The 27,328-nt window shown below is 45.0% G+C and overlaps 1 protein-coding gene across 8 annotated transcripts in view; it reads right to left on the bottom strand.

The window, feature by feature from the left end:
• The window catches only part of LOC123765825 (uncharacterized), a 57,632-nt gene that overhangs the window by 25,205 nt on the left and 5,099 nt on the right, over positions 1-27,328 (bottom strand). Inside the window, exons 4-16 of one of the 8 annotated variants that reach the window (XM_069337269.1) lie at positions 25,950-26,008; positions 22,855-22,921; positions 21,783-21,848; positions 17,322-17,505; positions 16,662-16,683; positions 15,388-15,857; positions 12,865-12,965; positions 11,226-11,358; positions 10,663-10,748; positions 9,996-10,179; positions 9,137-9,190; positions 2,068-2,098; positions 213-263 (exon numbers count right to left, since the gene is read on the bottom strand). In XM_069337269.1, coding sequence (XP_069193370.1) covers positions 213-263; positions 2,068-2,098; positions 9,137-9,190; positions 9,996-10,179; positions 10,663-10,748; positions 11,226-11,358; positions 12,865-12,965; positions 15,388-15,857; positions 16,662-16,683; positions 17,322-17,505; positions 21,783-21,841 — 1,375 coding nt within the window. In that variant the 5' untranslated portion in view covers positions 21,842-21,848; positions 22,855-22,921; positions 25,950-26,008. Of the gene's footprint in view, positions 1-212; positions 264-2,067; positions 2,099-9,136; positions 9,191-9,995; positions 10,180-10,662; positions 10,749-11,225; positions 11,359-12,864; positions 12,966-15,387; positions 15,858-16,661; positions 16,684-17,321; positions 17,506-18,320; positions 18,545-19,866; positions 20,224-21,782; positions 21,849-22,854; positions 22,922-25,949; positions 26,009-27,328 lie in introns of those variants that run through there. The other 7 variants (XM_045754604.2, XM_045754606.2, XM_045754605.2 and 4 more) reach the window with 7 other exon arrangements.

Below are 27,328 nucleotides of genomic sequence, written 5' to 3'. Positions count from 1 at the left end.
CAACAGGCAGTCAACAGGTAGGTAGTACATTTTTGCAAAGCCACTAACATGCACAGCTTTTCAATCAAACTGTTCCACATTTTTTATAGTGAAACACAGTATTCAGACATTGTCGACTCTCGAGCATCTCGACTCACTTCAAGCACTAGATGGATATTAAGCGATAACTTCCAGGAAATACTTCTATGCAACAAAATGTATGTTATACATACCAGTATTCCTTGGAGGTAGAGCCGGTGGAGTTTTATCTGGGGACAACAGACCTGAAATAGAAAAGGAACACTGCATTTCATTTAATGGACTAGGTCCCCAACAAAGGCATTTGAGTCATTAGCAATTCCACTGGCACTTACACCAAAGGTCAATGACACCCTTGAAACACAATAAATCAATCTCCAGTATAAACGTTCAGAATAACACTAGGAGTCATACGAGAGTTGGAAGCATTAGTAATACAACATCTAAGTTTATTTTCTTACTTGCCCTTGTTAGGTCTCGTTTACATCATAGAGCTCAGTTTTGATCACCATACTATAGAATTAACATAATTTCCATCAAATGATGATGACATAGAAAATGTCATCATAATGATGACAAAGTTAACAATGTACTTTAGAAACTTCCCTTACAAAGAAGGATTAAGAAATTTAATTGACACTGTCTGGTAAGGCAAATAGTAAGGGAGTACATGGACAAAAGTATATAACAAGAGGATATTAACAGGATGGGAAAAGTTACCACCACACAACAGAGTGAATAATTATCAAAAGTAGGCATCAAACCCGGAAAACTATGTAGCACCAAAAGGATACAAACTTGCTAAGCTTAGATTCAGAAAAGAACTGGGTAAATATTGTCCTGGAGATACGGTTGAAAGTATACAGAACTGGTTGCCGGGCAACATAATGCATGCATGCATGCATTATTATATAATGCATTATATATATTATTATATAATGCATTATATACATTATTATATAATGCATTATATATATATATATATATATATATATATATATATATATATATATATATATATATTATATATATAATATATATATAATATATATATAATATATATATATATATATATATATATATATATATATAATATATATATAATATATATATAATATATATATAATATATATATAATATATAATATATAATATATAATATATATATATATATATATATATATATATATATATATATATATATATATATATATATATATATATATATATATATATATATATATATATATATATATATATATATAGCTTCACATATGCTTCACATATGCACTGTGTGTGTACTCACCTAGTTGTACTCACCTAGTTGTGTTTGCGGGGGTTGAGCTCTGGCTCTTTGGTCCTGCCTCTCAACCATCAATCAACAGGTGTACAGATTCCTGAGCCTATCGGGCTCTGTCATATCTACACTTGAAACTGTGTATGGAGTCAGCCTCCACCACATCACTTCCTAATGCATTCCATTTGTCAACCAATCTGACACTAAAAAAGTTCCTTCTAATATCTGTGTGTGTGTCTCTCTCTCTCTCTCTCTCTCTCTCTCTCCCTCTCTCTCTCTCTCTCTCCCTCTCTCTCTCTCTCTCTCTCTCTCTCTCTCTCTCTCTCTCTCTCTCTCCCTCTCTCTCTCTATATATATATATATATATATATATATATATATATATATATATATATATATATAGAGAGAGAGAGAGAGAGAGAGAGACACACACACAGATATTAGAAGGAACTTTTTTAGTGTCAGATTGGTTGACAAATGGAATGCATTAGGAAGTGATGTGGTGGAGGCTGACTCCATACACAGTTTCAAGTGTAGATATGACAGAGCCCGATAGGCTCAGGAATCTGTACACCTGTTGATTGATGGTTGAGAGGCAGGACCAAAGAGCCAGAGCTCAACCCCCGCAAACACAACTAGGTGAGTACACACACAGTGCATATGTGAAGCTATATTCATATATATATATATCTATCTTCAGGGAGCCGACAGGGCTCCCCACAGAAACATTACTGTATACTGTATGTAACATACCTGAGGAACTGGGATGAATGTTCTCCGTTCCCTGCAAAAAGAATTAAACATGCACATTAGTCTCGCGGCACAAAATGTAAAGTCTATATACAGTACAATGAAATCACTATACAGATGAACAATGTCTGTTCTTTTATAGACCATAACATTAAGATGTAAGTAAAGAGCCAAGCAGAATAAGAATAGAAAAGATTCACCTTAGGAGGCATGCAATCCTCAAATATGGCTGTTCTAAGGGATACAAGTCACATCACAAACAAGACACTTCGCCGATGGATCCTAACCTCAAACTGGATGATAATCAAGTTCCAGTTACTGCATTATTTAAAAACGAAAATGTCAACAGAGAAACCACATATAAAACACAGAAAACTACACTATTGAAAGAAAAAAAGCAATGTAGGGTCAGACGATACAGGAGTAATCATGTCAGAAGACACTGCTTTTAACCCCTGCACTGCGCACCTGGTTTCGGCAAAAACTTCTTGGGGCAATTGTCAAGGACATATTCTAGTTGTTTACATAAATATTCAGGTAAATTTAATGTCAAAATGCTTCCAAACTCTACTATTTTCATTTAAAAACACAGAGTAATGAAAACATTAAAAAACATTAAAATATAGCCTAATTAAAAAAAAAAATAGCACAACTCTCAGAGCGCCTAAAGGCGCTTTGCGCAGTGCAGGGGTTAAAGAACACAACAAAGTAGCTGCCAGAACGGCAAGAAAAATGTGAGGTTGGATAACAAGAACCTTTTAAACAAGAGATGCCACACTAATGATGATGCTTTTTAAGACACTAGTGCTCTCTAGGGTGGAATATTATTACAAGCTATCAGCCCCATTCAAATCTGGAGAAATTGCTGACTTGGAGAGCATGCAAAAAATATTTTAAATTAAATGATCTCGTTGAATTTTAGGGCCAAAATGGTCATGCATACAAAATAACTTTAAACATTCACTCATTAATAAACTTACCTTTTCCAAGACTAGGTTGAAGCAATTCATACGAAAAAACCAGCGTTGAATGTAATGAAACGCCATTTTCTGGGTGAGTCCCGGAGGCTCCCCGGAGCTATCCCAGGCTGATATGCTAATGTCAGACTTTGGCATCAGTCATGTGTATGGAGTTCTTAGGCCTACCGGGGACCACGGCCAGAACCGGGCCCCCTCAGAGAGGCAAGGGGAGCAATGGCCTATAGAAGCCCCCGTGTTAGTGGAAGCATTCTATGTCTGCCATCGACCGGAACAGGCACCCAGAAAGGTAAGCGCCCCAAAACAAACCCCTATTCTGGTTAAAATTGCTACCTAAAACCGAACTAGTGGATAGAACTCCCCAACCGAAAACAAGCAAACTAGTGTGACGTCACACACTGCCGCGACGCTGTCTGCGCAGCTCCCCCCTCCCCGGGAGGGGGAAGGGGGAGCCCCAGACCCCCCGCGCCGGCTACCCACACCTCAGTTCTTGAGGCTGGATGTCAAAAACGCGAAAAACCGCCGACCGGAGGGAGGGAGGGATGCCGGGGAGCCTCCGGGACTCACCCAGAAAATGGCGTTTCATTACATTCAACGCTGGTTTTCTGGGGGGAGCCCCGTCGGCTCCCCGGAGCTAACTACCCACAGACAGAAAAAGAGGGACTTACCCGGGAGGCGGTCGTCGCTCACCCCTCAACTCGAAGCCGAGACAACTGGCTGCAACCGCCGATCACAAAACATGATGCACCCCCGGCCAGACCAACCAAGCATCAACCACCCATGGACCCCTCCGGAACGCAGCAGTCTCATTCTTCGCCAGAAAAGAAGGAGACGGCTGCAAACGAACAAAACTATCACCACGACCAAAAGAGCAGAAACCCCTGCGCCGGAGGAGAGCATGAAGCTCCCCTACCCGACCCCCAGAGGCCAAAGCCAACAAGAAAAGTGCCTTGGAAAAACAATCCTGGACCGAAGGGGCCACAACGAAACGAGGAGATGAAAGGAAAGCGAGCACTCTGTCCAAAGACCAGGACGGCTCAGGCGACGCATGAGCAGGCCGGAGGTGAAACAATGCACGAGACAGCTTGCGAAACGGCGCAGACGTAACATCGATACCGAAAGCAAGCTGAAGCGGCTCCGCCAGCGCCGCACGATACGAAGCGACAGTGTTAGGCATAAGATGACGGTCCTGAAACAACCACGAGAGGAAGGACAAGACCACCCGAACAGACAAGGAGCTAACACGACGAAGACGCAAAAAGAAACGGAAGGACCGCCAGGAAAACTGCATACTGCCGCCGAGAAGAAGCCCTCAGGTGGGACACCAACAAGGAGGCCACCTGATCACCATAGAGATGATGATAGACTCGAGTCAAAAAAACCATACGCGAAGACTCGAGGAGAAGATCGAACCAGCTACGTGACGTACCGGCCCGATCTGCTGAAAGAGGCGGAGCCGCGGGAAAAATCCTCGGGTTCGGACACCGAGCAACCAGCGCCTGAAACCAAGGCTGGGCCGGCCACCAAGGGGCCAGAAGGACAACTCTCCCCCGGTAAGTCTCTAAGCGAGTCAGGACCTGGAGCAACAGCCGAACCGGGGGAAAGAGATACAGGAACCCCCACCTTGTCCAGTCGAGCCGAAAGGCATCGACCCCGACGGCCTCGCAATCGGGGAAGGGCGCCGCATAAACGGGAAGACGCCGCGACCACGCCGACGCGAAGAGGTCCACCTCGGGGCGCCCGAACGTCTGGCAAAGGAAGGACTCGTCGTCGACCGTCCACTCCGTGGAGAGAGGAACGAAGCGAGACAGGGCGTCGGCCAAGACGTTGGACACGCCCCGTACGTGAACCGCCAGGAGAGCCAAACCCCGAGAACTCAGCAGACGAGTCACCCGAAGCGACCAACCCCAAAGAGATAAGGACCGCATCAAACCCCCGCGGTTCAGGCAATGAACCACCGGAGAGCAGTCCGAATGGAGCCGAATCGTCGATCCGCGGGCCACCCGAATCCTCCCCAGAGCAAACCACACTGCCGCAAACTCCCGCACCGTACTGTGAGCTCGACGGAAGGACGGATCCCAACGCCCCTGGCCGGCCTGGTGAGCACTGGTCACAAAACCCCAGCCGAGACGACGCATCCGTGTACACATCGAGCGAGGGCTCGGGTAGGCGCCAAGGCACTGAACCCCGAAAAACCCGAAGAGGAAACCGGTGACGCAGCAACCGACGCAAGTCCCCCGGGGGTCGAACTCTGCAATCGCGAGAGAGGCGGAAGGGGGAACCCCGAAGGAACCAGAACAGCCGTCGAAGCCAAACCCGACCCGGCGGGTAGACCACCATCGCGAAGTTCAGGCTCCCGCACAGCCCCTCGAGCAACCGCCGGGTGACCCGAGGGCCCCTCCAGAAACAGACGAAGGCGGGACCGCAGCCGCAGGAGAGACTCCGGAGGGAGAGACAAGGAGGCGGTTCGAGAGTCCCACACGAGACCCAGCCATGTCCGAACCTGAGAGGGAACCAGATGGGACTTCCTCCAGTTCACCAAGAACCCGAACCCGGCGAGCTGGGAAAGAACCAAATCCCTGGCTAGCAAGCAAGCTGACTGGCTGGGAGCCCAAACCAGCCAGTCGTCGAGGTAGGCCAACACTCGAACACCTAGGAGACGCAAACGAGCCACCACAACCCGTGTAAGGCGTGTGAACACGCGAGGTGCCAGGTTCAACCCGAACGGGAGACAACGAAAGCGGTAACACAGACGCCCCACTACAAAACCGAGCCAGTCCCTGAACCGCGGATGAATCGGGACATGCCAATAAGCGTCCCGGAGGTCCAGGGACACCATCCAAGCTCCCGGCTCCAAGAGGAGCCGAACCTGAGACAGCGTAGTCATCCGAAAGGAGGGGCAATGAACCCAGGGGTTCAGACGGGACAAATCCAGAATGAACCGCAGGTCCGCGCAGTCCCGTTTCGGAACCGGAAACAGACGGGAAACCCATCTGAGGGACGACGTCATTACGACGACGCCCAAGCGTACCCACTCCAAGACGACTCGACAGAGCGCAGGGGAAGAAGCCTGCCCTGCCAGCCCCGACCCACCAAAGAGGGGAAGGGCCACCCAACGCCACCGCAGGCCGCGAGACACGACCCGAAAGGCCCACGAATCGTGGGACCAGGCGCGGGCGAACAGCGCAAGCCGCCCCCCCATCGCCCCGTCAAAGGGGCAAACCGCGAAAGGGCCGGCGACCCCTACGAGACCCAGAACCCCGCACAGCGCGAACACCGCGCCGACCAGACGAGGGAGGGTCCGCAGGAGGAGCCAACCCCAAACCTGACACCAGAGGCCTACCACGACGAGAGGAACCCCGAGCCCTGGCACGACCTTTCCGGGAAGACCCACCCCGGGACCCCCGGAAAACCAACAAGTCCAACATCGGACAAGCCGCCGACGCAGCCTGAATAAACTGCGCCACGGCCGACTCCCCAAACAGGAGAGGACAAAAAGGTGAAGAACGCCTAAGAGCCAGAGCCCAAGCAGATCCCATGGAGGAACCCAGCACCGCCTGCCGACACGCGAGACGGGAAGCATAGAACAGGGAAACCGCATCCCGCAAAATCGGCGTGAACAGCTTCAACGAGGCAGCCGACGCACGCGCAGCCGAGGACAAGGTGCCGGACCCCGGGACGGACCCAAGCGTCCCCACATCCTCCACGAGCCAATCCGAAGACAGCTCCAGGAGGGAAAAGAACCGCAAGGCCGAACACAAAAGGCCCCGAGCGCGCAAGTCCTCCGCCACGAGCGCCGCCGAAAGGGAGGGAACCTGCACATGGAGCTGAATAACGCCCACATCGCGGGGAAGGGCAGGGGCAAACAAGCACTCATTCAGGTACTCAAGTTCACCCCCCAGGAAAACCTGAAGCACCGTGGAAGCTTCCCGCCACTCCAGCGTGCGGGAACGACAGAAGGAATGCCAGGAATCCAGACCAAACAAGGGGCAGTCTGCTAGCCAGGACGACTCCGGAACCTCGTAACGGAGCCAGAAAGGGAACGAAGTCCCAACCTTGACGTGGACGGATCCATTTCCGAGGCATAATCCGGGTCACGCAGGAGGTAAGCTGCAAAGGCCGCTCGCACCACACCAGGTTGGATGCGATAAGCCGAAAACCTCCGGAAGGACGGAACCGACGTACCCAGTGGAACACGGAACCATACCCGGGGAGGGGCCTACACCAAATCCAACTCGTACGCAGAGGGGGGGAAAGAAAACCCCACTCCTTGTAACAATAAGCCCCGCTCAGTGGGAAGAAAAACCCCGGCGGGGTCCAGCGGGGCCCAAGGCCCCCAAGTCAGCCCCTCCCCAGCCTCGAGGTCCGTCACCACAGGACCCGAGGCCGAGTCCTCTCCCCAAGCCCCGACCCCACAAGACAAGGACGGAGCAGCCGGAAAAGCTGGAGGCGAGGGGCCCACTGGTCAGACCCTGAAGCTTCGGCCGGGAGACAAGACTCGAATGCCTCTGCCGCCCCCCCGGAAGGGGCAACCCCCGAAGCTGCCCGAGTCTCGAGATCAAGTAACCCCTGCTCCGACCCCGAAACCCTCAGACGCTTCGGGGCCGGAAGCAGGGGCGGGGGACCAGAACGAACAGAAGGGGAAGGACGAGGAGGTGCGGACTGAACCAGGATCGAAGCGACCCCCACCCCCAAGTCCGGGTCTCGAAAAGCAAAGCGGGGCAGCCCCGGGGCATCCGGGGAAGCAACCAACCGAGCGCGTTGCAACAGACGAAACCTAGACTGCAACGCACGTGCCGCCTGTACCCGAATAGAATCAGAGGATTGGGTAAATTGAGTCACAAGCAAGCAGCAACACTCACAGGACTCAGGGTCGAAAGTATCACCGACCCAACAGGCAGCGTGGCAGAGGCAAAAACAATGAGGGTCACCCTGAGACAAGGGGACCGAGCAACCCTCAAACTCGCACACAGCGAGTGGGGACTCCGGGGTCACATCCATCGGACCCACGCGCCCCCTAGGGGATTCCCAGGGTCCTGAGCGTTTACTTTAAGAGGACTCGCGCTCAGGTAGTCCCAGGCAGGGTGCTGCAAACCGGCGCCCAAAACTACCAAGCAAACTTCTAAAGCTGAACCCCAGGGACGTGTACACTCACGGGGACCTAGCAGGGGGCGCCACCGATGAGAACAGTGGAAGGGCAAAAACAAACTGAATAAAATGACAGAACCCCCCACCAGGCAAAAACAAAAAGAAAAACAAAACCCCGCAAGAGGACAGCGAACCCCAAGGAACAGAGCCGGCCGCGATGTCGGGAAATACAAGCTGAGCAGCACCCTGCGCCCCTACCAGTGCAAACTGCCTCTTACCTGCCGGTAACAAGGGAGAAAAGAACACCCAAGAGCCCAACAGGCGGCCGAAAAACCGAAAGGTAAAACGGACCAGCAGAGGCAGACCCCGAGGAGCCTGTGGAAGGTGGCCCCAAGCCCCAAGGGCAGTACTTACAGGGCACCTAGGGAAGGCAGCCCTAGGCGCATGCAGCCCGAGTACTGATGATAACTCCTGGCTCTCGCACCCACAAAACTAACACCACACGCAAAGCACAGTGCAGTAGCGACACCGGAGCCAGAGCACACGACCATCGCCTATAGCATCAGCCTCAAGAACTGAGGTGTGGGTAGCCGGCGCGGGGGGTCTGGGGCTCCCCCTTCCCCCTCCCGGGGAGGGGGGAGCTGCGCAGACAGCGTCGCGGCAGTGTGTGACGTCACACTAGTTTGCTTGTTTTCGGTTGGGGAGTTCTATCCACTAGTTCGGTTTTAGGTAGCAATTTTAACCAGAATAGGGGTTTGTTTTGGGGCGCTTACCTTTCTGGGTGCCTGTTCCGGTCGATGGCAGACATAGAATGCTTCCACTAACACGGGGGCTTCTATAGGCCATTGCTCCCCTTGCCTCTCTGAGGGGGCCCGGTTCTGGCTGTGGTCCCCGGTAGGCCTAAGAACTCCATACACATGACTGATGCCAAAGTCTGACATTAGCATATCAGCCTGGGATAGCTCCGGGGAGCCGACGGGGCTCCCCCCAGAAATGGTCAGACTTACTGTAAATGATCTAGGCGGAACATCAACAATCTCATATTCATGGTCCGTTTTCTCCTGGAAAGAAAGGGTCAGATTTGTTATTTAATGAAGTGATTCAGCTCAATTATTCAGTCGAGAATGAAACAGTTAAAATGGTCATGTGAAATTCACACAATAAATCTATCCGAGATCTGAAATCACATAACAATCAAGATCATCTGGAAGGGTAAATGATGATCATATATATATTTGGAATCTCTTTGTATATTAAAGTAGTTTTGTGTTTTACTATAATTTATGTTTCCATTAAAAAAGATCATTTATGATTGTCTCTGAAGCTGTGTGAATATGTCAACTGGACACATATGGCCATATACCAACTGGAAGATGTATAATCACATACCAGCTAGACATGCATAACCATATGCCAGCTGAACATGTATAACCACATACCAACTGTTCGCTCAACAATTAACAGTGCCCAAACAGCAGATATTTTTTTTTTCTATTCTACATTATCAGTGGTCACATTCCCGTTGTTTGGGATTGGAACGCTGTACGGTACTTATACTTACCGAGGTCTCTCTAGGTCAATTACTAATGACCTTACCCAGGATGCAACCAGCAACAATTGCCTAACTCCTGGCTATTTGGAACGCTGTACGGTACTTATACTTACCGAGGTCTCTCTAGGTCAATTACTAATGACCTTACCCAGGATGCAACCAGCAACAATTGCCTAACTCCTGGCTACCTATTTCAAAAAGAGGCATCAGGTAAAAAAAAACGTGTCCAACTAATATCTGGTATTACATTTCCATTTAATATTTTCTCGATGGCCATAAAAACCACATCAGACAAAATTTAAAAATACACTAACTGGAGCATATGAAGCTGATTGTGATGGTTGGCTGAACTTGGGCTTCAGCTCCTTGGGTGTTGGGACTGGCGGTCTTGGAGGATTATTTCCCTCGTCAGATTTGCTGAGCTTCAATGGAGGGTGTAAGGTAAAGCCACTTTTTCCTCCCTGTCCTCCACTCTCAGTTGGGCTCACAGGCCGACTACTGAAACATCAGGACAACTTAATCTAATTTTATGAAGCTACTTTTAATCATGCACATTTCTCAAACTATTTAAACCAAGCATTAAGTGTAATTAAATGCCCTTTTCTGGTGAGCCCTTAGTAGGTCCCATTTGCTTGCACTCAAGAGAAGCCGAGCCTTGAGAAGAGCATCAAGCCTGAAACCAACACTGACTTGCAAGAAACCTGAATCTGGATCTCAGTGGAGGCAAGAAAAGCCTGATACACTTTTCAAGGGCATGAACTTCACCAGAGTGCAAGCTCAAGGTGAATGGGCACCTTTGTTCCCTAACTTGAATCTATGGCCTGTTCTTTCTGAAGGTGCAGATTGCAAATATTTCCCCATGTGCGTGTACTACAGTAATTAAATAATTAAATACATAAATATGTATATATATATAAGTATATACACACACACAGCCTCATCCCACAATGTTTTCTAGCCATATAAAGATTTACAACTAACCTTTGAGGGCTGGTGCTGTTGAGGGGTCTGGGAAATGAAATGGGTTGCCGATTTGGTGTTACTCCAGGGTTCTGCAGCGTCTTTGGCTGGAAGAATAATGTGTGACATTACTTTTGGTACATCAATTTTCCTCGAATCAGATTTTAATTAAATTGTTTAATTAAACCAATAATAATGACTTCTCACACACCAATAATAATGGTGTGTGTGAGAAGTCTGACAAAATCAAAGAGTAAAACTGGCTATTAGGCTTGTGAGCCCTCTTCTAAGCTGTGAAGGGTTCATTACATTTCACAGACTAAGCAACTAGTCTCACTTTATTAGTTCCTCAGGCAAGTATACAAAAGCTACTAGTTTACTTATGCTGTATTGAGCTATACTGAACTTCCAGTACTCAAAGAATTAACTACTATTTTATTGCAACAACAGAATGGCTCGCATGCACCATCCATCAGAATATTGCAAAATTCATCCGAGATTATTTCCAAACTCTGTCACATATATACAATTATAAATGCACAAAAAACTCATACTGATATTAAACTGAACTTGAGCAGTAATACCTTAGGAATAATAGGGGGTGGTCTGGCAGAATTATTTCCATCAAGAGGTTTATTAGCAGATAAAGGGACATGGTGTAAGGTGTAGCCACTTCTTACCCCTTGTCCGCCACTCTCACTTGGACTCTCGGGTCTGCTGTTGGGAAAGAAAACCCATTATATTTCATTAATAATGTAAATATATTTGAATATATTCTAATTACTAGTCTTAACCCTCAACAAGCAGCTAAAAAAAAAATTTGCTTTCCTTATAGACTTATTAATTTGTATGCAAGATGTAACAAAACTGGAAAATATAAATTTGTATTGTTTTACTGGCTACGTAAACTGTGAAAGGTGGCATGATGGTGTTCGTGGCCGGCATCTGTCGACACCTGACCTTGCTGACACTGTGGTATGAGATACACGACTTCAGTGTTCTCCTTGCATGTTTCTTTGATCGTTTACATTGTTTACCACTTATTTTTATTTATTTACTATAGAATGTGTCCTGAATAACCGGATGTTTGAGCACATAATTCCCGAAAATTAAGATTGATGCACATTACTAATAAAAATACTGTACTGTAATAAAAATAAGAAATGCAAGTCAGCAGTGGTCTAGTGGTAGAGTATTCAGCTGGCAATGCAAGGGTCGTAGGTTCGCGCCCACCTCATTGCCCTAGTGGATTTTGTCAAAAATAATGTTTCTAAGCCTGCAAAGTATACTGTCCATGCTCGCTAATCAGGATTATAGTGGACTCACTCCCTATGAGTTAGCCAGACATCCGGATTAGCAAGAATTTTTACCGGAAAAGTCCAATACTCATAATTTACACTCATAATTTTGTGTACCATCAACAGAATTTGTATTTCCACATGCAATAAGCATTAATATATTTGGTTAGGGTAAGAGCTTCATATAGAGTACATACAGTACTTAAATACTGTAATTCATTAAAGATAAGAGAAATTACAACTCTTATCACAAATATTTCGCTCCCCTTATTGACGTTTGTCAGATTGCTCGATGAAAGGCTTCAATAGTGATCATTTAATAAACCTAACACAACACTAAAATCATTGTACATGAGCTTTGTGTTCCCTTATATCACAGACAGTACTCACTCCTTTATCAAAACTCCTTTGCAATACTTGCATCAAAACGGCCATTTTCACAAAATTCAATCACTTGTAGCTTATTTTTTAACGGATAGTGTATGTTTTTTGTCTTTGCAAACATATAAATCCACTATCCACCAATTGCCAATTGGTGCTGCTATCAGACATGGTCTTAACAAAAAAATTTCAAGTGGATATTAAAACCAGTGTTGACAGGCTAACCTGGCCAGTTGTTTGTAAAACTTTGTTTTACAGAAAGTCAGCATTCAGAAAGCCGACTTTCTGAATGCGTTTCCCAGTTGTGGCAAATTATCACTCGCTCCTTGCGCCTCTATGAGGGACGGGGGAGGGGGAAAACAGGTTCTGGCTCTGGTCTCCGGTATGCCAAACAGAACTTCCGCAACTAATATGATGTTTAGTAAGGAGCAATTTCAGCAAGATAATGTCAGGGAGCAAGCGAGGGGCTCCCTAGAAAAAATGATTTTGCCATTGGCATGAACTATATTTGCTAATTTGTAACATTTGCTTCATAATGACTAACCTGTGTGGACTGTTGCTGCTGTGAGGTCCAGGAGGAAAATGAGGTAATCTAAGTGGTGGTCCTCCAGATGATGACGCTTGAAGAGGATTCTGTGCTTTAGGCTGTAATGGTATGTAACTTACATTATGACTATTTTACCTTGCAGGCCTATTATTTTTGTAGTTAGTAAGAGAAAATGCTCAATAATAATGCATTTTGTTGAATAAAAATGGTATATTGTATTTATGATTAGTCAAGTTTCCAAGAGCTACAATAATAAATCAGACACTGCATGTATTGAAACACCTTTTTGTGGTAGGCCCTGAGTAACTTAGAACTTTGGTATATATTTTTGCACCTTAGTTTCCTTAATTTGAATTTATGACCTCTTATTCTTGAAGTTAGAGGTTCAACAAAAATCTCTCTTGTAAATTTTGTTAGTTTCTGTCACTACTTTTTTGGGGTAAGTCTCTTGTGCCTCCCAGAAACTATACTCTGGGATGGTTCCCATCTACCCAGGTTGCATCAGCCAGGTTGTTCTTAGGCCTACCAAGGACCAGCGCCAGAACCTGGACCCTTCACAGAGGCACAGAAAGTAGCGACATTTTGCCACCACCACAAGAAAGGCATCCAGAAAGTTGTCAATTCAAAAACCACTGCTGGGTTAAAAAATAACTGAAGACTCGCAACCTGCTTAATAAACTCCCCCAACTATGTAAACAAATGATTGAATCTCTTGTAACTAGTGCAGGCTCGTTAGCCCCCCACCTGCCTTCTTGTTTGGGGAAAAGGGCTCATCCCCTCCAGGGAGTCCAAGCTCTCAGTTCTTACAAAGATGCAGTCAAAGTAACCTTGCCTGCTATAATGGTTCCCAGCTCACCTCGTACACTGTGGTGTAGCATAAATCTGGCATATTGTGCGCTTGGAGCTGCATGTGCGCAGGGTCTAGTGACCAGAATAGCTCAGGAGAAGCATGATCAGGCCAGAGGTTAAAAAATGCCAATAACAACATGCAAAATGACATCAAAGAAGCATTGATGCTGAATGCAAGCAACAGTGGTGCCACCAACAATGAATGAAAAGAGGCTCCCCTTACAATGGAACACTGCGGTATGATGGAAACACCCCATGAATGAGACAGAAGTGTCAAACATCACATAGAATTGAACTCCAGAGAAGCCACTGAGACGCCTAATGCACACCTCAAAGAAGGAGATAAGAAAACCGGTTCCCAGGAGCAACAAACTCCCTACTGCAGAACAGAGCTCCGAAAGAGGTGAAACTCACTCATGGGCCCACCATGGACTCCCACCACACCCCCATCCCCCAGCCCCAGAAGCAAGTCAAGGCAGTCTCAGAGCAGAGTCATTCGCCACACTCAATGCCAAAGATAGAAGGCAACATCCTATGGAGAGGGAAGGGGGGAAGGAGGAAGGAATTATCAGGGGAAAGTGCCAAGCCATTAGACTATATATATATATATCACTTGGAAGGGGTCAGGATAAGGATTTGGGATGGAACGGGGGGAAGGAATGGTGCCCAACCACTCAGATGGTCAGGATTGAACGCCGACCTGCATAAAGCAAGACCGTCGCTCTACCGTCGCTCTACCGTCCAGCCCAAGTGGTTGACAGGAAGGGGGAGGGAGAAGCAGAGGAAAGTAGTAGCTGAGAAGGCAAAGGCTCTACACCCCCAGCATAAATAGATTGTTCAACTGCTTCTACTGTTTTTGAAAGGATGATGCCACCCCTGGAGCTGGCCAAGCTACACACCCAATGAAAAACTCCATCCCAACTCTGAAACCTGTAGAGACAACAGAGCTGGGAGCAGGAAGGTGCAGATCAGATGCAAGGCAAAAACCACACCCCAAGAAGAGGGGGGGAGGGGGAGGAGTGGAAGAGGTGGTGGTACTGCCTGGTAACAGTAAACAATCCCCCTGCCACCCACAATTTTGAAATACAGCAGAGTGTGGAAGAGGAGGTGGAACAACTCCAGGGTTTTCAAACCACCAGCACTGCACTAACCCAAAAATGGGAAAACCATACCCATAAAATGGCAGCTGTCTAGTAAGCCTCAAGAAGGGGGGGGGGGGAGGCTGACTTTCTGAATGCATTCCTAGTGGGGTGGTGGAATGTTACCTGCTCTCTCTGCTTTTGTGAAGGGACCAGGTCTGGCTCTGGTCCCCAATAGGCAAACCAGAAGTCCCACGACTGATACGAGCCAGCAGATAGGAGCAATCTCAAGATAATTTCAGGATGCCAGCAAGGGGCTTCCCAAAAGGCTCCCAAAAGAAAGTGGCAATGTTTTGGTCCATCCTGAACCCTTATCAAGTTATGTCAATAAGGGTCCAGGACAGACTGAAATGTCATCACTTTCTTTTCATAGGCGAGTTGGGTTAACAATTTCCACCTACATTATTGTAAATTATTCTCTGCCGAGGTAACTTATCATGTGGTTAGTCCATTTTTTTTTTGTGTCGATCACTATTACCTAGCACATACAAAGGGTAAATAAAAGTAATAACTTGCTCTTTTTATACCTTACCTTCAGGAATGGAGGGTTAGCAGTTTGAAGACCAATTTGGTGTCGAAGATTATTATCAAGGCCTCCAGGGACTGGAGCAGGTCCACGTCCAGAGACGTCTGGTGGTGGGTGTCCATGTGGAGTCTGGTCTGAAGGTCCATGTCCTCTTAATGCACCAGAAAACCCTCCATGGTGAGCTCCTGTTCCCCGGTTTGCAGGTGCGGCACCCCTGCTTACTACAGGTAGTGAGAAAGCTCTGTTTCGAGTATCTTGATTTTGAGGCAAATTGGTTGGAGGAAGAGATGGGCGAATATTACTGGGCTGTGGTGCTGGCAGACGATTTGCAGGAAAAGGCAATTGTGAAAGATTATGGGCACTAATTACTGGAACTCTTGCAGGAAAGTTAGGAAGACCTCTTGATGGTTGACTTGGATAGGTTGGGGTGGTAGTTACAGTTCTAGGCGTCATATAAAGTCCATATTCTTCATCACCTAAAAAGGAGGAGGTTTCAGTCAGTAATTGAGATGGTACACTTAAAAATAAAATTACTATATGTCAAGTGACTACAAGACTATTCTTGTACCCCCCAATCGTAAGATCTATATAAATTTGTCATTAATGAAACTCTTCAGTAATTTTTTATATCATAACTATGTCATCTTTGTATATTATATTCCTTTACAGTGTCCTTGTTCAAAGTTCTCTATGCTCCATGTATCTCAAACTTTGCCTTCTCAATGTACACTTCTTACCAAAAATATTTTGAAAAAAAAAAAATGAATGAAATTAAAACTCTCCTTTTTGGAGGGCCACAGTAGCTCCCTGTAGTTAGCTACACTAAGATAATTCCACACCTATAAGTCACATCAACACTTGCGAGTCCTCAAATGCCTTCTTGAGACCAGAAAAACCTGGCCTTCTTACAAGAGGCATAGGGAGCAGGGGATTAATAATCACTCTCAATGAGGAACTAAACCCCTTAGAAAGGATGCAAAACAAAACTGAGAAATACAAGGCTCACAGAGAGCAAACAAACAATGCAACAAACACCTTAGCAAACGATCCATCTAGTAGTTAAGCACATGCACAACCTAGTAACAGCTAACCACACCAGGTAGCAGCGCCATGGAAGCTGTCGACTTCCTTTGTAAACAATCCTCTGTCCTGAGCCCAGGAATGTTTACAGACTTGATTGCCCACTTTCATAAAAATTATTCCTATACTCACATTTCTAAATATATTTACATTCTCCTGTTCATGCACTGTACAGTAATAACAAAGCAAACAAAAATTACCTTTAACATGGCCAGGAGTTGTCTGAAAAGGACAAGAAATAAATATATTAATTAAAAACAGTCAAGTTAAGTGTGCAGTATTTTTTAGTGATAGTTTCATTACCCATTAGCTGCATAATAAGTTTACAAGCGAGTCATTTTGTGAACTGCTCTCTGAACACTGGATGTGAAGGATGTTACGGGAGGGAGCCGGTCGGCCGAGCGGACAGCACGCTGGACTTGTGATCCGGTGGTCCTGGGTTCGATCCCAGGCGCCGGCGAGAAACAATGGGCAGAGTTTCTTTCACCCTATGCCCCTGTTACCTAGCAGTAAAATAGGTACCTGGGTGTTAGTCAGCTGTCACAGGCTGCTTCCTGGGGGTGGAGGCCTGGTCAAGGACTGGGCCGCGGGGACACTAAAAAAAGCCCCGAAATCATCTCAAGATAACCTCAAGATCTCAAGAAGATGCTCTTTTTTGAGAAAAGCTAAATTTTCATCAATTGTGAGTCATGTAGCAAGTGCATTTCAATCAAATACAGGAAAAATAACATGCATGAAACTGAATAAGGTTCTTTGTTTTGCAAGTTTCAAACCACTCCTTACCAACAGTAAAATTATAATGAAACCATTTTTTTTTTTTATAATTACAGTAAGTTATAAAGCAAAATACAGCACCTCACCTCTGGTGGTGGTATACTGGACGATTCACGTTCATTTTCGCTATCGTAGTCATCAGAAAAATCATCTTCATCAAAAAAGTCTACAGTATTGTCGTCATCTTTTGCATCATCTTGCTGATTATGCTGTGGTTTTTTCCATCTTGGAGGCACAATGCCAGAAGAGCTTCGAGGGCCTTGAATGTCACTGTTGAGATAAGAGGCACATTGTAGTGTTATTGTAGTGTCATAACACTTTAACATCTTACTTGCCAGAGGCAATAAACCCTTAGCCTGTGGATATCATCTATTGACGATTTAAACAATTATTGTCTGGGTTTTACATGTACTGTATGATGCAAATATGGATATACCTGAAATAGCTCTCTGTAGATGTATATAAAGAAAAACAAGGGATGAAACAATCAAGGATAAAACAGGAAGCGTCAGCAAAGTCGCGCACCAGGCGTTGACAAGTGTCAGACGAACCCTTGCAGAGCTCCCCCCACTAAGTGAAATGATAAATATTCACTTATTTTTGTGTTGTTCTTACATTTTGCATACAAATTAATAATTCTATAATGATTTTTTTTGTGCATAGGCAAGTATGACCCTCTATAGCCGCTGTCTATGGGTTAAGATATAAATGATGAGTTAGTTTATATATTATATACAGTAGTTCATACTAGATATAAGTTTATATATACAGTATATAATATCAAACTATTCTTAATTTGTTTTTAAAACATAAAATATCATCTTTACTACATGAATAGATCTGAATAGATCACACAGTATTTAAGCTTGTGTGATTACACAAAATTTCAAATCCATCAATGCTTTTATCCTAATGAAGAAACTCTAGACATCAACTTTAATTGGAAACATTATTAACCAAATATTACAATCAGCATTAAACCTAATAAGCAGTCTTTTTGAGTCCCATAAAAATGTATCCATATTCCACAAACACTTTCATTAACGTTACATATGTACAATCTTTATAGTGGGGACTACCTTTACCTGATTTTTCTGAAGCCCACTAACTCCAGTGGCCCCGATGAGGACAGGAAGCTGGCAGCTTGTCGAAGGTCCCCCCTAATTTACCTTGATGATCTTTTCCAGGTATATTTTAAAACCCAACACAGTTTTGGCAATTACGGCTTCGGTGCTAATAATGCTGTGGGTGAAAAAGCATCTCCTGTTCTCAGTCTTACACTGTGGCTTGTTGAGCTTGAAACCGTTGCTCCTTGTTTGTTTTTCATCTGACCTTCTGAAGAAAATGTCTGGATCAACATCCTCTAACTTGTACAGTATTTTAAAAGTTTCAATGAGATCCGCCCTGGCATGCCTGGTTTGCGGTGTTCTTAGCCCTGTGGCCTTCAAGTGTTCCTTATATGAGAGATGACTTGGCTCTGTAATGACTTTTGTTGCCCGGACAACACAATCAAAGAAAGTCCCCAACCAAGGGCCAAGGTCCAACCAAGGCCCAAGGCAAAGGGCCCCCACTCCAGTGGGCCGGCATCACAGGGACAAACACCCGAACACACCAGAGAAGGAAACCTCTGGCTGTGCAATGGCAGCATTAGCAAGCACACAGGGAAGAGAACCCCCAAGTACATGCAGCTCAAAAAAACCAAAAGAACCAAGCCCACACAACAAGCTGGAATTAAAACATGCACATAAAGCGACACTAAAATACAGTAGTAAAAAATAAAGCAAATGGCCCCCAAAGGACAAGCAAGTCCAAGGATGGCCAGCACTTAGATTGAAGTTTTGGGGGCTCGCCTAGGAGATAACGTGACTGGAAGCACTACAAGTTGTTGTGGCAACACCAAAAACAAAATTGACTTAGGAGATCTAGCTGGAAGCTGGGGCTGGGTCGCCTGATGGTGGTAATCAGTACTAACAAGTTTTGAGCTCGTTTGAGTGAGTCCCATGTTCCGTGACTCTTGTGTGGTGGTAGTTTAACCATTTTCAAGGTTTCGTTTTCTGTGAACCCTCCAGTTGTCTGTAAAGCTGCACTGACTTGCTAGAGGCTTTTTCTTGTGAGGTGGCAGGTTGTCACCTGCTCTCTGCACCTCTGTGAGGGAGAGGGGGGGGGGGGTTTATCTATCTTGAGGTTAACTTGAGATGATTTCGGGGATTTTTAGTGTCCCCGCGGCCCGGTCCTTGACCAGGCCTCCACCCCCAGGAAGCAGCCCGTGACAGCTGACTAGCACTCAGGTACCTATTTTACTGCTAGGTAACAGGGGCATAGGGTGAAAGAAACTGTGCCCAATGTTTCTCGCCGGTGCCTGGGATCGAACCCGGGACCACAGGATCACAAGTCCATCGTGCTGTCCGCTGCTCCTGTGGGGGGGGGGGGGCAGGTTCTAGTTCTGGTCCCTGGTAGGCCAAACAGAACTATCTGCAGTTGACGTGACCTTTTAATATGAAGCAATCTCAGGAAGAAAGCTTCAGGGAGCCACAAGGAGCTCCATCTAGAAAGATGTTCTCTTATACATAGGTTGAAAAGCATTTTTTACATTATATGGTGAACTAAAAATAGGTAAAGAACTATACTTACTCGAGCAGCCTTTTTGAATTTATCAGTTGATTAAAAATTATGGAATCATTATTGCTATATAAAGAGTCATCATCATCCTCCTCCTCACCATTGTCTAATTTCAGGGATTGCATTTCTCTAGAGAAATTGTTAACATTTTTATTAAATGGTTGGTGTGCCATAATTAGGATTCTTATCCAGTCTCTCTCTCTCTTCAAATGCTCTTTGTATAACTAATACTTAGCTGTAACAGTTTTCCGCAAAATATAACTATTTCACAATAAAAAATATATCCAATGAGTTTAGGAGTATCCAGAATAATCTCTTCCCACACACACACGAGTGAGACAAACGTAGGCGGTGGCGCGGGACATTACACGACCCTATCACACACTCAGGAAGCACATCCTGTATGACACAAGCTCGGAAAAAATTCTTACCAAGTGCCCACTTCAAATAGTCTCATTACACAAAACTAATTTGTTTAAACTGATTAAATAAGATTTTTGCCATATTCTTCATTACATAATTTAAGAAATTAGTTATTTCTTATAATGGGCTGATAAGATAATGATGGGGAAAACCCATTAAGCCTGTATGACAATATACTACATGTGTAATAGGCTGCATGACAATGAATATACATTTATTTAGTGTATTAAAATGTTGTATTGTATAATTGGATTGGGGAAAAGCTTTAAACAATAAGCAGAATTATAATGCCAAATATCAACGCGAAAGCACATATCTTAAAGCTGTAATAGCCTTTAAACACCACAGCGCCGACACCCCCGCCAACACCACGGCCCCGACACCCCCTCCAACACCACGGCCCCGACACCCCCCCAAACACCACGGCCCCGACACCCCCCCCAAACACCACGACCCCGACACCCCCCCTAACACCACGTCCCCGACACACCCACCAACACCACGTCCCCGACACACCCACCAACACCACGTCGCTGACACACCCACCAACACCACGTCCCCGACACACCCACCAACACCACGTCCCCGACACACCCACCAACACCACGTCCCCGACACACCCACCAACACCACGTCCCCGACACACCCACCAACACCACGTCCCCGACACACCCACAAACACCACGTCCCCGACACACCCACCAACACCACGTCCCCGACACACCCACCAACACCACGTCCCCGACACACCCACCAACACCATGTCATCAACACCATGGCTCTGACACTAATATCATGACCTGGACACCACCACCATATCCCTGTGCCAACACCAGCACCACGTCCCCGACACCAGCACCACGTCCCCGACACCAGCACCACGTCCCCGACACCAGCACCACGTCCCCGACACCAGCACCACGTTCCCGACACCCCAAACTAATGAAAAGTAATTATCACACCAAACAAATCTCCCTATTGTTCTCACAGTCATCCAGTCATCCCTAATTCCCTTTCTCTTATACATAGGGACCACAACATCCTTCATCAATCAACTGGCACCTCTCCCTCCTGTTGTGCCACATGATACACATCAGAGTAAACTATCAACCTATACTGACAACTTTAACATTTCCCCCGTTATTCCATTTATACCAGGAGACATTGTTATCTTTGGTCTATTGACCGATTCTCTAATTTCCTACCAATCTAATTTTTCCTGTATTCCACGGGTCATCTTCCATGCCTATCGCTCATTCAAGCACAGGTTATTTTTTCTTCACCTTCTGTAATTGTCGAGACTCCTAGTATATTCACTCCACCTATCGTCATCATCGTGTACATCTGTCCATAGAATCTTCCTCCAGCCCACCCCACACATATCCTTCATATAAAACAGGTACATTTATAAGAAAGTTTATATGAATTTGCACAAAAATACGATGGAATATGTATGGTACTTGTGCTACTTTCACCCACCAATAAAATATTTAACATAATCTTACCTCACATGTCTACTAGTATTGACTAGCTGATGGTCCTTTATCTGTGTGACTAGCTTCATAATTTGCCTGGAATTAAACAAATACTTTGCATAAGCAAACAGACAAAAACTTGGTAAAGATTCACAAAAGTAGGTTGCAAATCCTACAACGGCAAATACAGTACAATACAATAGTATGATAACAAAATCAAATACCGCAAACTTATTCTTAAGAATTAAATAAATAACTAAATATATAATAAAATTCTTGTAAAATGTTCAAGGAATGCTATTAAAAAATTTACTAAAAAGTCAGTCAGAATCATGGTAAACTTGGAGAAAGCTATGGAATTATATATAGACAGAATCCAGGAAGCCTCTTCCTCTTTCTATAGAGTAGTAGGATTGAGAGTATTAGACCCATGAAATGAACACCCAACTAACCAAACAACACAGCAAACAAGGGGCAACATTCCAGTATTAGAAACAAACATCAACAGTTACAACATGACTCAAGTTCACAAAAGCCAGACAATAAGAATTAAGACTTAGTGCTAGTGACCGATATCTTCAGACCCCAGTTTGAAATCCTAGCAGTATGGTACTGTACTTGAGATTTGTATTCCGACTCTGGATGACCTATTCTATAGCACCCAAATGCTAGGGGAAGGAGGGGGGGGGGGGAGTAGTCAGGTAAAATACAAGTAACTATCAAAGAAGGCACCAAGCTGGGAAGGCTATGTAGCCCCATAGGTAAAATGCAAAATAGGGTAATGACAGCCTTCTACAACACCGGTAGAACAGTCCCGTCTTCCAGTTCTCCTTTTAAGCTAGTATTGGTGCAGTGGTCTTAGATGCAGCACTCTATGACATCCTCATAACCATCCTGCATGTCCTAAATTTCAGTAACGTAACAAATTTATAGAAATTCTACATACACAGATGGTTTGAACAAAATGACTAGAATTAGGATGAACACTAAATGAGATGAAAACATATATGAAGAAGTATTTGAAAGAAAGTTCAATACTCAATACAGAAATGAAAGAGCTGAGGAATACAAATATTGGTACAGTATAAGAATCTTTACATACCACTTGGGTTGAAACAGTCATCATCATTACCCAATTTCCCATTTTCATGGGATGGAAAGGCAACAGCCTGGAGGAAAATAGGAAAGTAATATGTAAGGAAAGAAGGTTAAAGAGACTTAAAAAGCTATACATCCTTTCACCATATCTGTCACAGTAACCAAAATTAAGTGAAATCAGGCTACTGCATCAAAAAATCTAGAAAAAGTATCCCCAACATTTTATAAAACCGGGCATGGACTGCTCCCTATGATTTGTCATAGAAAAAAAAAGAGCATCGAGTATAGTGAAATGCCTCTTTCTGTGTGGTCCTCATTAACTTCCTTCACCTTGTGGTACTAACACTGAAGGGCACATTTAATATATGACGGGTTGTGTAAACATCTCTGCTAGCTAGTGACCAGTACGATTCTAAATGTTAATTTTGCTACCTCAATACAGTGGAACCACCTTTATCCAGAGTCCCTTTTATTGAATTCTTGGATTATAAGGACACAGAAATATTCGGTTCTCTACTGCCATTAACCAAGTGCATCTCCTATTAAGCAGTGCCAGGGTCAAGCCAGTGCATCATTCCACCAAAAAATAAATGTAGCCATCATTGAATGTAATGAAACATCTCTTCCTTTAGGAGCTCTGGTAGCTCCCAGAAGCTATCGTGCCGAGACTCCTACATAATAAAGGGTCGCACCAATCCTGAAAGTTCTTTTTATTCTACCTGCGACAATAGCCAGAATATGGCCCCACTCATAGAGGAACAGGGAGCAGGTGGCAATCTGCCACCCCACTGGAAGAAGCTTCCGAAAAGTCAAGTGACACTTTACAAGATACATCACTGGGCTGATCTGCTGAAAGAGGCAGAGAATCGGGTCAGCAGCACCAGAAGCAAAAGCTGGGCTGGCCAACAAGAAGCCAGAAGGATCACCTTCCCCGAGGACGTTTCCAGACTGGACAACATGCAGAGAAACAATTGAACTGGGGAAAACAAGTAAATGAATCTCCTCTTCGACCAGTCCAGTCAAAAAGCATCCACTGCGACAGGTCCACCTTGGGACAACCAAACATCTCTCAGAGCCAACAGAAGGATATCATTGATGGTTCATTCTGTGGAAGTGGGACAGAGGTGAGAACCCGAATGTGAGAACATTTGACATACCCCACACATGAATCACACAGAGGACAAAACCATGAGAACCCAGAAGCTGAGCTACTCAAGGCTTCCATCTCTACAGGGAAAGAGACTGAAGCAATCCCCCTTCCCTTGATTCAGGCAATGAACCACTGGGGAGCACCAAGCCCAGAGGAAGTCAAATCCTCCTTAGGATCAGGCTCAGCCACTGCATGACCTGGTGATCACTGGTCATGAAACCCCAACCCCTGAGATGAGGTATCCCCAAACTACACAGTGATGGGGGAGAACAGTACCATGAAACAACCTCGAAAAGTCAGAAGGGGGCCAGGAAAAGCAAGAGCTGGCAAAGAACGGATGGGGTCCAAACCTGTAGGTATCGCGAGTGGCAGAACTGGAGAAACCAGTACAACTTTGCCCAGAGGAATGGCAATACAAAGGTAAGATTCCTGCACAACCTCCCAATCAACCGACGAGTCACCCTGGGATGGTCCAACACCAGACACCAATGAAGCCACAGGTGGAACACTAGCAGGAAAGAGAGATACCTACCAAGAGTCCCAAACAAGGCCCAGCCAAGTCCTAACCTGGACCAGAACCAACTGGAACCACCTCCATTTCACCTGGAATGTGAACCTGGCAAACAGGCAAAGAACCAGATCTCTAGTCAGCTTGACTGGGATTGACTGGGAGCCCACACCAGCCAGTTGTCAAGGAAGGGCCAATACACAAACCTCTAACAGATGCAGGCGGGACACAACAACCCGCACTAGCCTGGTAAATATACGGAGGGCAAAGTTCAAGTCAAAGGGAAGAACTGTGAAGTAGTAGGCTTGATGCCCCCACAACAAAACCTAACCAGTCTCTGAACCCCCAGATGTATAGGGGCATGCCAATAGGTATCCTTGAGGACTTGGGGATGTCACCCATGCCTGTAATAGAAGGCAAATCTGGGCTAAGATGGTCATATAGGAAATGAAGTTATTCAGACCCAAGAAATTGTGGATGTACTGTAGGTCCACCCAGTCCCACTTTGGGATTAAGAACAACCAGGATACCCACCAAAGGGATAATGTCACCTTGGCCAAACCTGAGGCCAACCAACTAACAGTGGCTGCCTCTTTGCCCTGGGTCTTCCTCTTCTACCATTTTTTCCATTGGATTAGCTGTTTATCCCTTTCAGTACAGAGGGAGCTGAACTCCTCTCCCGAGGCACTGTTGTAAGCTCAGGGAGTTGCCAATGAGTCCCTCATAGAAATAAGGCATTGAATGTAACGAAATACCATTTTACAGTAGGCCCTCAATAGTTCCCCGGCCCCACCCTGTTCCCTTCTTTGTTGTGGGGTTTGGCTGGTTAATGAATGAGATCACAGGCTGGCTGAGAGTGAGGCAACCTAGGTTGCCAACTGGTGGAGATCAGGCACACCATGGTTAGAGTATTTACCCTACGGCAACAATCATTAGCCATATTTCATTTGGGGCTCAGAATTTCCCCTCAAGCAGCCAATTATTTTCTGTACCTACTGTATATTTCTGATTGAGTTTTTCCTATTTTGGATCAATTTCAGATTTCCAAGCTCCCCTCACCTCATAGAGTGAGTCAGATTCTGATCCTTTCTTCTGGTATGCAAGAATGGGCCTCACAGATCTGGTGTATTCAGACAAGACTTGGTGGTACCAGCCCTTATGTCCAGGGTGATACTGATGGCCATCCAGAAAAGGGAATTTCATTACATTCAACATTTGATTTATTATTCAGTACTAAAATATACAAGGAAGATGGGATATGTGAGTTATCAGCCTACATTTGTGAATGGGTCGACAAAACATGCAGCTGTAGTAATAATACAGTACACCTTGGCCAAACTGGTCAAGGAGTAGAGGAGAGAATTACAGTACTGTATACTGTAGCACATACAATTTTCTACTATATATAAGACATTCACATGAATTAAAATTCATTACTTACTTGCGATTCTTTATAGAAACATCTCTACCCCATAGCACTAAAGCTTCTTCAGTTAATTGCTGAAAAAGAGAAAAAGGGAGATTAATACTGAAACATTATTGTATTGCTGTGCTACCTTCTACCACAGAAGGTAATCAGAGGGGGTAAGCCAGCACTATAACAATATTCTTATAACAATATTCTTATAACAATAATTAACAACATGAGATATGCAGACCCATGAATGATCAGAGGAAATTTACTACAATGCATGTGTACCACTAATGAAAGAATATAATAATTAAATTTGCCACATGGGAGATGCACACTTTCCAAGCAAATAAAAATATCAGAACAGAAACCATATATAAAATGCAGTCAAACCACACTATTGAAAGAAAAAGCAATGTATAAGCTTCAGTAATAATCATGAATCACGTCGAAAGACCTTAATTTTAAACAACACAACGAAGTAGCTGTCACAACTGCAAGAAAAATGACAGGTTGGATAACAAGAACCTTTCAAACAGATGATGCCACACTAATGATGATACTTTTTAAGACACTAGTGCTCTCTAGAATGGAATATTGTTGCACACTAAATGCCCCATTCAAAACTGGAGAAATTACCGACCTGCAAAGCACCCAAAAATATTTTACTGCCAGAATCCACTTAATAAAACATCTAAATTATTGGGACAGCTTTAAAATTTTAAATCTGTATTCCCTAGAGCACAGGAGGGAGATACATATTAATTTACACATGGAAACTACTAGAAAAGACTGTTTCCAAATCTGCATGCAGAAATACCACCACATGAGATCAGAAGGCATGGCAGGATTTGCAAAATAACCCCATTGAAAAGCATAGGTGCAATATGCATGCTGAGAGAGAACTCAAATCAACATCCAAGGCCCAAGAATTTTAAACACTCTACACATAATTCTACACATATGGGGCATAACTGGTCGACCTCTTACAGTGTTCAAAAGAGAACTTGACAAACACTTTCAAAGGATACCTGACCAGGCTGTGACTCATACTGTATGACAGGCAGTGAGTAGCCACATCGAACAGCTTGATTGACCACACAACTAACCGGAAGGCCTGGTTAGAGAATGGGTTGTGGGAACGTTGATCCTCGGAATCATTGACAGGTACACAACAGGTATATAGGGGAAAAGGGGCTGCCTGAGGGCTAATGGATCGAACAAAATCTTTGATGAAATGAAATGGTCTAACCCTATATAATTCATTCAAGCAACAACACATTGAAAGGTCCCATCAACTATGGCAGTTCTGTTTGGCCTACCAGGTACCAGAGTTAAATCCTGGGACCCTCATAAAGGTTCAGGGAGCAGGTGACAATCTGCCCCGGTTAGCTTAGCATTTTAAAAGC

The sequence above is a fragment of the Procambarus clarkii genome, chromosome 37 (genome assembly GCF_040958095.1).
Source record: "Procambarus clarkii isolate CNS0578487 chromosome 37, FALCON_Pclarkii_2.0, whole genome shotgun sequence".
NCBI lineage: Eukaryota > Metazoa > Arthropoda > Malacostraca > Decapoda > Cambaridae > Procambarus > Procambarus clarkii.
The sequence above is the reverse complement of the archived record's forward strand: the minus strand, read 5'-3'. Positions and strand labels throughout refer to the sequence as shown.